This window comes from Tinamus guttatus, unplaced genomic scaffold, assembly GCF_059628265.1.
Source record: "Tinamus guttatus ecotype Peru unplaced genomic scaffold, ASM5962826v1 Tinamus_guttatus_pri_ptg000155l, whole genome shotgun sequence".
NCBI lineage: Eukaryota > Metazoa > Chordata > Aves > Tinamiformes > Tinamidae > Tinamus > Tinamus guttatus.
The window spans coordinates 9,179,303-9,193,206 of NW_028288689.1; the positions used below are offsets into that span (position 1 = coordinate 9,179,303).

The 13,904-nt window shown below is 44.9% G+C and overlaps 1 protein-coding gene across 1 annotated transcript in view; it reads right to left on the reverse strand.

The window, feature by feature from the left end:
- Positions 1–2,007: 2,007 nt before the first annotated feature.
- Positions 2,008–13,904, reverse strand: part of UBE2D2 (ubiquitin conjugating enzyme E2 D2) — a 28,525-nt gene continuing 16,628 nt past the window's right edge. Inside the window, exons 6-7 of the mRNA XM_088522689.1 lie at positions 5,532–5,625; positions 2,008–3,636 (exon numbers count right to left, since the gene is read on the reverse strand). Of these exons, the coding sequence (XP_088378815.1) occupies positions 3,591–3,636; positions 5,532–5,625 (140 nt within the window). The 3' untranslated portion in view covers positions 2,008–3,590. The remainder of the gene's footprint in view (positions 3,637–5,531; positions 5,626–13,904) is intronic.

Consider the following 13,904-nt stretch of genomic DNA (forward strand, 5'->3'; position numbering starts at 1 on the left):
CAAAAGTCCGCAGACACTTCAGCACGCAGCTCGCTTCAGAGCATTGGTAGAGCAAAGTGACCCCAACGCAGAGTGACTCTTGCATTGCCAAAAGGCTACAACTACGAAACACTGCTAATACTTCCTGCCTAAGGATAAGCTAGAAACAGCACGTAGAGTCCACAAGCACCTCTAGGGTAAGCTTCATCCTGCCAGCTAGGAGGATTCTACCCAAAGGCAACAGCACCCGTTAAGCTCCCTGGCACTTCCCACATCCTGAGCTGGAGCATCACGGCGCCTCGTGCGCAAACACGATGGACGCACACGAGCAGCCCCCGCAAACTCACTTACAAACAACAGGCAGGAGAAGGGGGTAGATGTGTTGGCAAATAATGCCAGCTGCTCAATACAGGCAACGGTCCCAAAAGATCTACACGCCGTGTGGCCCACTGAGCTCCAAGTCTTTTGTCCTCTGCTTTATCCTGTTTTTGTAGATGGGTGTTGATGAGCGCATCAAATGCATCCAGTCCTGTGTTCCAGCTTTACATCGTTGCCAGTTAGAGGAATCTAAAGAGCAGAGGAGTAACTTTATAAAATGAGTCTCGCTTAGCACACAGCGAAAGGAGAACAGGGAACTGAACAAGCACTTACAGCTTACGCTCAGAGGAGTCTCAGTACAAAGAAAGCCATGCAAAGGGAAGGAATTAACCAAGTCAAAAAAAAGTTGGACAGTGACTGAAAAATGCTTCATCACTTGACAACTGGAGCTTCTAGAAAGGCAACAAACTACCTGTGGCTTCCTGTACTGTTTTGTGCTTTAAAGCACAGCTGGGCAATATAAGGTTTTCAAAAGAGCCACGGGACAGGCAGCCCTAGGAATGCCTGTGACAGTGGTGGCACTTGTGAGGTGACCGTGGTTGCAACACCACCCTCAACAAGGGGCCAAGCCCCAGGAGGGGCAGCACAGGACGCCCTGGGGCCATCCTGGCAGGCTGCTTTTGCCCAGAGCACGACATTGCGAAGCAAACCAGCAAAAAAAAAAAAAAAAAAAAAAAAAAAAAAAAAAAAGCCCTAACTGCTGCAGTATTTCATTCCAAAAGTGCCTGTCACTTCCACACAAGGAGGTGGTGACATGGCATTGAGCTGAGGTTGTCCAAGCACCCAGGACTTCACTGCTGCAGTTGATGTGCGGTTGCACTGCTGGCTCCTGGCATGTGCTGCTTCTGCACCTTCACAGCAAAGGAAGCCATCCCCCTCCGCTTCTGTTCTTGGTACTGTTCCTTCCTTTTGCTCTCCATCTTACAGCTCTTCTGTACGGGCCTCCTGATGTGCTCCGGGCCTCAGCAGGTGTAGTTACGAGACAGACCTGTCCCCAGAACGCTCTTGTAAAGCAGTGAAGGGAGCCCACCCTAAATACCCTGCTGCTAGGTCTGCAGCAGCCCCAGCCCAAACCTGTTTGTGCATCTCCAAGAAAATATGACCCTCCCTCCCTCAAGCCCTGGCCGGGTGTCTGCACTGCAGCTCACTCATGTTCTCTCCCCTATCGCCACGGGTCCAGCAGGAGCGCCAGCCTGCGCATTAAGATAGAGGTTTAGTGAGAAGTAAGGCTAGTTCACAATTAAAGGTTAACAAAAGACTAAATTCAGGCAAACTTGTAGCTATTGACCTACTTTCTAATTTTGCCGCTATAGCAAAAGTAGTTTTCATATTAGAGGCTACGTTTCCATGCAGGGCCACACTCCTCGTTTAGGAAACATTAAGTGGCCTAAGGGCAAAGAGACTTGTGGCCTAACACTGAGTGCTGAGTTTGAGAGGCCTCGAGGCAGCTCATGCCTCCGCACAGCACCTTCCTCCCAGTTCCCCAGGGGCTCCGCATCCTCCCTGCAGCCTTGGCGCCGGCAGAAGATGCTCCCACATCCAAGTCTCTCCTAGAGCGTGCTGCACAGAAGACTCCAAATAAACACTACTAACACTTATATCCAGAAGTGCATACACAAGGACATCGAGAGATGAGACGAGTGGAACAGATTTAGACCAAAAGCAGTGGACATTTATTCCTCGTTTGTGCAAGAGTGTAAAGATGCATTTGAAAATGGATGGGACAGACCCCTGCGGCCAGAGAGCTGGAGGCTACAGCCTCTCCTTTATAGTTGATGGCTTTGTTTACAATTATCTTAAGAGGAGATAAACTTGCAGACTCACCTATTTCACATGAATGATGCTGGCAAATACACTTGTATACAAAGAAAAAGTTTCAAACTACATTTTCACTAGATTCAAGTGAAGATTTTTGTTCAAAAAAAGACACATACAAGTACAATTTAAAACTGTATGAACATTTGCAAATGTTTAGTGCAAAGTAATTATGTAAAAGCTACATTTTATGAAAGTTTGTGCTGATGTGTTTGGTAAATTTTTTTTACCCTTTTACATCCATTATTTTAGTTACATAAGGTTTCACTTACCTACAGTACATATGCATTGTGTTAAGTCCCATGCAAGTGGGAATACCACCATTAGGCTTTGTAAAATGTCACTCAGATTCTCATTTAGTAAACTGCTTATTTGGTTTAACAGTCAAGTTCCTGGCACACTACACATCTTGATTTCATGTAAGTTTAAGCTGTCTGCCTTGTTCAGCTGCATAGCCTTGTGTGATGCAACCCAAATTCCTTCATGATTTTCAAATGCAACCATTTGTGAACGCTGAAGTTCTAAGGAAATCCACCATTAGTTTCAGCCTGTAACAAACTGCTCTTAAAATTAAAAGCCTATTCACACAAAGTTATATGTAATGACTGTAGTAATCAGTTTATTACACAGATTAATCATTCTTGAACGTACAAGCTCCAGGGGAGCAGCTGGGTCTTTAAATATACACAAGTTTTCTGTCAAATGAATTTTTACCCTTACATCCAGAAAGACCTAAGCAGTTAAAAAACTTAAGAAAAATAAGAGCTATTAGCTATGTATTAACTGAGAAACCACATACAAACCAAAAAAAGTATGAGGGAGGGGAGAGAGTTGAAACAAATCAACATCACTTGATGCACTAATAGCTCCAATCCATTTAAATGTTGACCAGTTAAACTTAGACCTTAAACACAGGATGTGGGTACAGTTTATCTCATTGGTCATAACATTTACCTAAGGTGTAGGTCCTTCAGAATAAAATGAATACAGAAACAGCTTCAAGTTCTTCACCTTGCTTTTCATAACTGTTGTGAGTTTAAAAGGATTCCACTTAAAATCCTTCATGGATAGGTAAAACTGTCCCTAGAAATATATAGCACCCACCAGAACTCTCCCATTCACACCGTATTACCCACTTAAGGAATGCTTTTAGGCTCACAAAGTTATGACTGAAGAACTAGCTTTTCACACACACACACTTCTTTGCTAGGAGTCAATATTGGTACGGGGAAATACAGTATTTCTATTTTGTTGTTCCAAGTATGTACAACACGCAGCACTGCTGTATCAGGTAAACATGTGCACAGGGGAAGATGAGGCGTGGGCTCATAGAAAGCAGTCAAATGGAAATCAAAAGGACTTTCTCTTTCAGAGTTCCCCTATCTTTATTTGTAGAGGTTATCCAATAATTTCTTTAATTACATCGCATACTTCTGAGTCCATTCCCGAGCTATTCTGTTGTACCTGCATGTATAAAAAGAGGATTTACTCAACATAATATCCAGACAGTGCACTTCAACTCCAGCAGTCTAGTCTATACATGGCACCAATTTACATTTCTCCAGTAATAGGGGTTTGTCAAATTTACGAGCAAACTGAGGTATGAGGCGAACAGGAGGGCGACTAATGATCCACAATGCTTCATGGAAAAGCAAATCCCCACACAAACTTGGCATGCTTTCAAAGGACCCGAAGACCTTGGGGACTAAACCCACAGAAAAGCCAGGGCATATTTCAGAGGCAAACATCTTCAGGAAGTTTTTTACCTGTTCTCTCCCTCCCCTGTGTATCTTTGGGGAAACTACTACCACATATATTCAAGTTGGTATCCTGGAAAAATTCCCAATTAGTATCTCCTTCCCACCCCAGTCTTCCACCCTAAGTGGTAAGGTTAAATCTAACTCCTAGTGTAGAGCAGGCACCAAAGCCCAACAGGCTCAACAGCCTTTCTGGCCTCTTTTTGCATGCCATCCAGCACACTTGGCTATTAGATGGCTATGGGGGCACAAAGCTTGTCCCCCTCAAGTCTTTACGCTGAAGCACAATATACTGCTCTCTGCAAGCCACCTCTTTTTGCACTAAAATGCCCTTTACAGCCAGTCACATCTAGAGGAGGCTCAGAATAGATATGTAAAGCAGAGCAATTACAGTGATTAAGAGCACTGATAAAAAGCTCTATTTCTGACAATACAAGCTGCTCTCATTCTACAGAATTTTTAGGAAAAAACACATAAGGCACCATGACTCTATAATGGCAAGAGGTTTTCTCGTCATATACATTTACTAATAATATGGATTGTAACTGTCTATAGAAGAAAGCTCTCTATGCCAAGAAAGTAAAGAAACTGCTCATGTGAAGCAGGAGAGCAGGTGCTGGAGTTTACTCAAAAGCAAGTCCAGTTACAGCATAGCAAAAACCTTTCATTCTGGGGAGGAAAAAAGTGCCCTGCACACATTAAGGGCCAGCCAGGCCCTGTTAACTGTGTCTCAAAAGAGGGACTGCTCCTCTTGCAGCTCTCCCATTAAAATCAGGCTGCATGCGTTTCCCAGCCCTCATTTTCCATCTTTCAGTATAAACAGCAAGTTTCTGGATTATTCCCCTTTCCTTCCCATCTTGTTTGCATTGGATGACCATGTAACTTCAGAAACTAATCCCACTGATCCAGTCTGGAAGGCAACAGGGAGATGGAGAAACATTCACAATGGTCATTGAATTGCTGCTTTCAAACAAGGCAGTTTAAAGCTTTTCATTAGTTCTGGGTCCTCTCCTCTTTGTATTTGTATTTTGCCTCACAATAAACTTGCAAGTCCTCCCACCCCATCTCTACATCATTTGTTCCCCCCTTGCATTATCAAATAAAAGCAAAACTTTTTGTTATTTCCTTGCTAGCTCAACTCCATCACCAACAGCTAGCATGGGAGTGTTTTCCCACTGAAGTAACTTGCTCTCCCTCTGCTGGTTGCAAGGAATTAAAGCACACAATGAGGCTTTGCATTATTGTGCACTGAGCACTTCCATTAAACTCCATCAAGCAAACCCATGATTAACACTAATGAAAAACTATTTTGTGAGGCAAGAACCTTCTTCTGTGCGTAACAAACCCACAGATCCCCACATACCTGCTTCCAACAGCAGATACACCTTGCTCCTACAAGCAGTGCTGTTAAAATAAGCGTACTAAAGCCCCAGGAATATCACTACAAAGACTAGGCTTTAAGGGTAAAGGCAAAAAAACAAACCAAAAAACACCCACACTCAAAGATTAGATGTTTCCCCAGAGCCCCTTTCCAGATCCCCTTTACTATTTAAATGTGGATTCTGCTCAAGGACATTACAAGCTCTTGGCTTCCATACTCACTTTTCTCTATCTGTTTTGTAGATCCGTGCAATCTCAGGCACTAAAGGATCATCTGGATTGGGATCACACAACAGAGAACAGATGGACAAAAGTACTAGGGAGAGAAAAAAACAAAAACAAAACAAAACAAAAAAAAAACACACTGCATTAGAGTTTACATGCAGCTAAAGACATCCGTAGAAGTAAATCCAGCCTCTGTTCTTCCCCCTTAGTCACAAGTATCCCTGTACAAACACCACGGAGCAGTCAGTCTCACACACTTGAACCAAGTGATTTTGCACGAGCGATTCTCACCGTTAAATTCGGCAGCTTTGCATGGCCACAAGCTTGATCAAGTATTACCACAACAAGCGGGAACCCCTGGGACAGGAGTACCCAATTACATCCTTAAACATCACAGCTCATAGAGAGCTCAGTTTGAAACATCATCTGGAGCCTTACAGAGTGTCCCTGCTTTTACATTTGAAATGCTGCTTTCACCAACCCAGATAATCCCCACCAATGACATGCAGAAGCGCTAATCAAAAGTCACAATGTGGAGAGGCCCAGGAATGAAGGAAGCCCAAACTGCTGGCAGCTGCTTTATTGCTGTTTTTTTAAAGTCTGCACAGAGAATTAAGGGGCTTTATCTAGTTATTTTCTCAGCATAACGTGGGTTGAGATAGCTTAATTATAAAATAGTGCTCGCCATGAATCAAGGAAGCCCAACCTACTGCACTCCTACCAGCCACAATGCCCTGAACTTTCGTGCTTTACTATAAATATGTACTGTATGTATTCTAGAAGCCCCATCTCGGTCAAACGCTGACGCTTTGTGTAGTACCGGCCTCTGGCCATATTAGGGGATGGAAGGCTGCTTGCAAAGCACATGCATGTTCCTACATTTGCAAAGGGGGCAAGAAAAGGCAGCAAGGCATAAGCAAAGCACACTGCAGCCCTCCATTGAGTGCGTATTGGGGCTCCTTGTCCCTTAAGGAGGGACAAAGCACCCTCCGATGGAAACACGTCGAGGACGAGCGGTGCAAACATCGCTCCACACATCCCTCCACTGCCAGCAGCAGAGCTGTCACAAGGCATCCTCAAAGGAAGCCAAAGACAACAGCAGTTCTCATTTTTAAAGCCTGAAGCTATAAACACTAAACTGATGAAACTTCCCTCGATTGCTACTGTTAAAGGGGAGCTGATGAGGCAGAAATACCAGAGTGCTGCAAGATGTCAGCTGGAAGTCAGAGACTAGCACACACTTAACCTGGCTTCACTCCTTACAGGTAGCTCTAAGCAGAGAGCACAGAACAAAGTGCAGAGATGTCGAGGAAGTCTGATGGTTGCTTAAGCTGGGCAAGTTCAAGTTAGGATAAAAAACTAGCTAAGATTCCGCTTAACTGAACTAGTTTCTAGCTAAGCTACACAAATGTGGTGGTGAAGAAGCCTAAGAACTCGCAGTAACCCCAATCAGTTCAGCTCTCCAGATAATTTGCACAGTTCATATGTGAACCACTTGAACCCAATCTAAGCAAACATGTTTCTTGCTCTGGAATTAAACATCCTTCTTCAAGCGTCCTGCTCCAGGGCTGAGCCAAGACGTCACTGCAACCTACAGGCAGTTCATGTTCTCCAGCTAGAAGGAACAGGTAATTCTTCAACACACAGGACATCAAGAAACAACCCTCCAAGACAGTCCTGATCAAATTATGAAGACAATATAATCATGTCCAGGTAGTTTTAATAGAGTTTTAGATACTTAAGAACTCAGTAGTATGTAAATACTTGGCCTTCTCTCACCAATTGTGCTTGTACAAGAGGTAAAAATCACCTCTGTGCTTGCATGAAAACTCTGCTCACACAAAATCCTCATAGCGAGTGGGCCATGCAGCCCAGAAAAGCAGCAAGGTCTCTGCTGCAAGCACCTCTAGGAAGAGCAGCAGCTTCCAGGCTTCAGCAGTGCTCCTCTTAAGAGGGCACAAAGACTTTCCCCTGCAAATGCCAAACCTCTGCAAATAACTTCTTAAAATAAAAAGATCCAGTTCTTTCAGGTCTCACGTCCTCTGGCGTCAGTCATCCCTTGCAGTTCCTAAACAGGCTACTCAAAGAAAAAGCAGGTTTTAAGTTTTTCAAGTGACTAATTTCCAGCGGCACTAGGTTCATTACTTGCGACTGTCTGCTTGTAAGTCACAGCTTATTGATTCTCTGCCATCAGTTGCCGCTTGGAACATTTATTCAAATCCTCCTTTGAACACGGCTTCACACGATGCCCTTCACAGGTAAAACCCAGTTTGGAGCCGCAGCAGCCTTCTGTGCCCAGCCACTGGGCATGGCTCCAGCTCGGTGCCCATGGCACAGGGCTGCTCCAGGACCGTTTTCCTGCTGCTCTGAAGCACGTTGCCCTTATGGGGAGAGAAAGGGGAGTTCATTTGTGTCCTAGCCCAGGAGTTCTCCGTCTTTGCTTACAAGTGAGGCGAGCAGCTCCGTGCTACTTCCTGGCCAGTGCAAACCCCCTGACATCGATATCCTCTTTTTCCTGAAATGGGCTGGGTTGTTTTAGAACTGAATCAGGAGCTAAATGCTTTCAGTTATGACTTCTGGGGACCTGGTAAATCAGAAAAGCCATTTCACAATTCAGTACTTTGTTTGCATTAGAGTAGCACTCCAGTCACCTAACACCAGCATTGCTGCTACACTTTTTTTAAAGCTATTCTCCATTATCCTTCCTCTAAAGGGGTTTATTAGCCTCCTGAACCCAGGTATTTGTCCAATATTAATTCAGGATGTCGTTCTGTTTAGGTTTCTCTTCAGAGTACTCCACAACTCCCATGTTTTCCACCAATATAAGCAACCTGCAGACCAGCCTTACAAGCTCTTAGAGGAAGTTTTCTCATGAAATTCAAGGAGTGAAATGCAAGGGGAAAGAGGGAGGAAATAATGAAGAACTGGCTAGTTATGAATGTGAATTCTTCCCTGATACCTAGAACAGCTGATGAAAGCAGCACTGTGCAGAAGAGCCTCTCCAGCCCGCCATGCTCTGCAGTGCAGCTCGGCATTATGGCATGGAAGCCACAGTAAGACTTGGATGTTTACTAGCCTTCTGACTACAAGACCAGCATGAGAAGGCACTGAAACACAAAGCATAAGCAAAGTTCACCAAACAAAACCTTGTGACCACAGAATTGGGTCGAGCAACTACACAAGAGGGGAGTCTGCAGTGATGCTGCCTTCCGCCGCACTCCGCTTTCAGGCGCCTCCTCGTCCCACTTACGACAGGCGAAGTCTGCTCCAGCGGTGCCAATGTGGCAGCATCCCTAACAGGGCCTTCCACAGAATGGAACACACAAGTTGTGAAGTTCTGAAGGGAAAATTGGATTTTTTACAATATTAGCAAAATAAAACTACACTTTCCTCCAATTTAAGGGGTTCTCAGATACAGAGCTGCTTTCTCACCTCTTCGGTTTTAACTGTCAGAGCAGTCCAGGCTGTAGGAAACACTAGGCTCAAACAGCCACATGGGAGTTTCAAGCTCCCTTGGATTCACAAATTGATTTTGCTCTTATCTTTCTTTGCCTGATTAACTCCTGATAACTTCAACTCTGCTCCCCATCTACCTACTGCAGACAGTGCAGAACAGCTTCTTCTTTAGCAGACTTACTGCTATAAACTAGTATGGAAAAAAGTGTTTCATGACACCTAAATGAGGACCTGGGGGCGGAAAAAAAGGGAAGAATTAACCAGAAAATGCTAATGTTCCTAAGTAATGTGCTTAGCTTTCCCTAGCACATTTACAAAAGGTCACGCATCAAGCCTGCTGACCATTTATTATTTAGCATCACGAATGCTCCAGCAATTAAGTTTTTTGAAACAGGCTAAAATCTACCAGAGTTACACTGCACATCTCCAGTTCTCTGAGACGGGTTTCCATTGCAAGACTTCCCTTGAAAGGGCACAGAGAATGATCTGAAGTTCAAGGACAGCTTTACTCAACGTGGACTTTACGTGCAGGGAGTTGCATCCCTCGGAGCTTGTCGACAAGCTGCAGTTTGTTGAATGAGGCTCCAGCTCATCTTCTCAGATGGCTTCAGCGCAGGGCTTGAGCCAGTAGCAGCAGTCATCGGTAGCAGTTATCAGTTTCTGATGAAGCATTTTGTCTTTCTGGTTCTTCCAAATTGCAGACTGAATCTGCACCTACCTGCAGCTTCCATGTGAACTCTGTGGCTGGGTCTCTTCAGCACACAGCACTGGAACCCGAGTGGGCTCAGCCATTTGTGGGGACACAATTCCTAAGATGAGCTCCCTGCGGACCTCCTGCCTCCCAGCACCAACTCAGCGAGCAACAAGGAGTACAGTTAATATCACATCTGCCCACCAGAACACATTACTGGCACACAGGAAGTCAAGAAGCCTGGAAAGCTCCTGGAACTCAGAGGCAAAGAGGCTCAGAAGCCCCAAGCTCCAGCTGGAAAGAGAGTTCCACAGTCAGAAAGAGCTTTTTCCCAGTGTCCCAAGAGGAACAAGAAGTAAAGCTGCCCGGTTATTCCCACGTGGCAATTCGCTTGGGCTCGTGGCAGGCAAGATTTGGTAACCCAGGGCAAATGTCACGCACCTAAGAGACAGCTTTGCACATGCCAGGTTTGCAGCCATGGCTCAGGGACCTCTTCAGATCCATATGTCCCAGCCCAGGAAGCTTCTGCATTTTAGAAGCAACTGGCCTAACTCTCCCGCTAGCCTGACAGGCAAGTCCAGACACAACTGAAAATTTCTATTTAAGTCTGGTTACAGCATGAGACTCTTCTAGATAGAAGACCCCAAAGCTGCATCTCCTGGATTCTTTGGATACCAGCACTAACAAGTGCCAGTATTAGGGCTTGTTGTGGCCTGTCACCCTACACGGTCCCGAGGCTGATTAACACAGACCCTTCTGAAAGAAGGCCGAGATTTCCTGCAAGGCAGGGATTCCAAGAGATTGCCAAAGGAACATGCTTATCGCTGTGTTCTCACTGGAGAAACAACCTTCAAAATTCAAAATGGAGCAATCGAGCCTTGTCTGCCAAGCCCAGCAATTCCAGCTGTCCCTGTAACACAAAATACTGATATGTACCTACACAAACTACTACTTAAGTCTATCTAGAACTGTGAGCATCAGGGTTTGCTCCAGTAATGCACTGGGCACTTAAAGAGTGACAGGGAGAAGCAACTGAGAAGCAACAGAATATCCAGCTGAATCACCACAAGGATCAATTCCTCCATGGGATGAGCTACCAGGAAGGAACATCCCAACTCATCATATTCTGACTCATTTCTTGGTAACTGTTTCCCTCCAGGGAAATACTAAGGGACCGATCTGAAATTCACCCAGGAGTAAAGGGATTTGAGGGATTCAGCTGGAGGGCACTAACAGTTTGGGTCAGGTAGGGAATATCAGGGGAAGTCCTGGTTCTCTCCCTGAAAACTCCTTTCTTAATATTTATGTTAAAGGCAAAGAACACAGAACTCTACATGCATTGGATAAGAAAAACAGACCTACTGCTTTTTAGAAAATGTATTCCTATTGAACCAAATCCTGCATAGGGCAAAAGGCCTCAGCGGTGACCAAGTCAGCCTCCTCCCACCCAGGGCCAGGGCACCTCTAAGCAGGTGTAAAGACTGCAACCAGGAAAATTCATCACAGCACTGAGGTGATGAGAGCAAGAGGTGGAGTTTGAGCAGCTCGTCAAGAAAGGGGGGCAGCCACCCACTACGAGCCCTGGCTGGAGTCACGCAGCAGTCTCAAGAACAACCTATAGTCAGTAGGTTGCACTGACACAGAGCAGCTGGGTAAAGCAGGGGGGCATCAACCCTTGCGCACGAGGCCAGCAGCTCGAGTTCACACCAGGGGAAGAAGCCTGTCCTTGCCTGTTCTGCTCCAGATACTGCTGTTAACATCTCCCACTTAAGCTCCTCCTGGGAGAGAGGAGTTGTCATCATCCTAGAAGACAGGCCACAGGCTCTGCCATGTAGTACTGGGCTTCCTGACCTGTCAACGAACACAAAAGCCAGTTTCTGGATAGGACAATAAGGAAACTTGTCAGCTGAAGCTCAATTCAGTTCGTTACTCTGGGGATTATGAAACACCCCTGCTAGCATAAGTTACAGTTGTGCATACACACCACTACTCAGCAATTAATTCTGTTTTGGAGGGTTTATTCAGCTGCCCCACTTCTCACAGCAGCCACAGCTCCTCCTGGTTAAGGTGCATCACTGAGGGACCTCAACATCAAAGTTATGGACTTCCTTTGGGGACAAGCACAGAGCAAGCATGTGATGGTTGAAGGACTAGCAAGATCCAAGTAGGTCTTCTCCAGCTGTTTGAGAACCGAGTGGAAAGGAAAATCCCTACCCTGCATGGATACATTCTCCTCACATGAGGGGCTAAGCTTGCCAGGGCTCCTGGGAGGACCACAGGGCCTGGAACCAGCACAGGCACAGCCACAAAGTGCATTAAAGCTCAAAGAGCCAGTGTGTCCTGGGAAACACATGAGTGGAAAGGGGTTGACTCAGATGAAACCATTTCACTGGAAGCAAGGGTGTCATATGAGTGATCAGCTGCCTAATGTGCTACCAAGCAGATTAAGAAATTTGACTTTATATTCTTTTTTCCCACTCATATTTTAATCTCGTATTTCAGTTAAGATGCTTTGTTTGATCATTTTTTGAGGTAACACTGACCCATTTTTCCCCACAGTTAAAAGCACGGAGTCTAAGAGCACCTCAAAGAGGCTCTTCTCCCAGAGACAACTTCAGATGTTAGCTCCTGAGCAACAGACTTGTGACTGTGAAGGGTCGGGATGCATCTGGGAGAACACTCAGAAAAACAGCCCTGGACTCTGCTCTGGACAGGTCCTACTGTGCCACATTCCCATTTCACACTTTCAGCCATCTTACCTAATCTTACAGAAGTGTAGCTTTAAATCTGAGTAGCTTCAACTTCTTGCTACAAAGTAACTTAAATTCCTGCTAAGCCAGTTGAATAATTTCTGGATGATAAGAGGAGAGAGGTTAAGTTTTGCCCAGTGCAACACACCTGGGCAGTTACACAAGCGATGACAAAGTTCACAGAAAAGTTGGGAGGGCTCCCATAAAGCTCAAACAATTTTGTGGCAAACCTGCGACTCCTCCTTCCCTCCCCCATATTTGGGGAAGCATTATGAACAGAAGCCAAGAGAATGATCAGTAACCAAGTTCCTCTTTTCTGAGGCTAGGACTTGAGAGATCTTGTGATCTGAGCTACAGAAATGCTGAGTCTTCACCCATGCAACTGAGGATGGAAGATGAAGTTCATTTAAAGAGAGCTCAGCACTTGAGATGTCCCAAAGCTGAAGAACAGCAACTGTTAAATACCCGCACCTTTAAGAACAGCAACACAGAAAATCATATTGCACTGTGCATGCGACAGCAAATGGTGTCAATCTGAGCTCACCGGGGGACACTCAAGTTACTCACAGACACTCTGTGCACAGAATTTCCCAGCACACTGAATAAGCTCCACGGGGTTCCTCAAAACACTACTTGTCAAGACACACTGGGGAGAAGTGTGAGGGGAAGGGCAAGTTGTCCCGACCTTTTCTAAAGGGCTACTATGGTTAATATTCAACTCTAGCACATCGCTTGCCAAAAAAAAAAAAGAGAGAGAAAAAGAAAAAGCGAGATATTTCCCAAAATGGTTAAAAACTTATAATCGGTTTAAGACATTTTGCTCACCCCTGATTTTCAGAGAGCAGTAATTCTTATGTGTGAATACGGTAAGAGAACATTTATACTCTCAGCCTATGGCTTCTGCTTCATCTTTGACATTTGAATCAGCTACCAAGGTGCACGCTTGAGACAGTATTTTAAGATAAAAATATTCACTGAGGAGTAGAATATTCACAGTAGAATATTATAGCATAACTATAGCAGCAATTTAGCTTTTACTATTTCATGAGATATTGGGGTCATTCTCCAAACCCTTCAAATCCCATTTTAACAAGTTTAGGAGGGGCAATCATTAAAAAATGAAAGCAAATCCAAGCTGGTAAGTCACCTCTACAGTCAGATCCAAGATACTTTAAGAAATTAGATATAAACATCTCTATCCTTTGATAGGTAGTGACCTTGCTAACCTAGCCAAGACGACAGGGACAGGCTCCCAAACTAGATGTTCCAAATGCCCTCTGGAGTCCCCTACCTTCCTCTGGAGCTCAAGGAACCGATATCCCTAAATAAAACATACATTGGATAGTTAAGTAGCACTGACACAGTCTTTTCCCACTATTTCCACCAAATAAAGCTACAGATTTAAACCAAGCTACTGCATTCCCCTTAACGTCCCTGCTGGCAGGATGGGGCAGGGGAAAATGATGTTCAAGA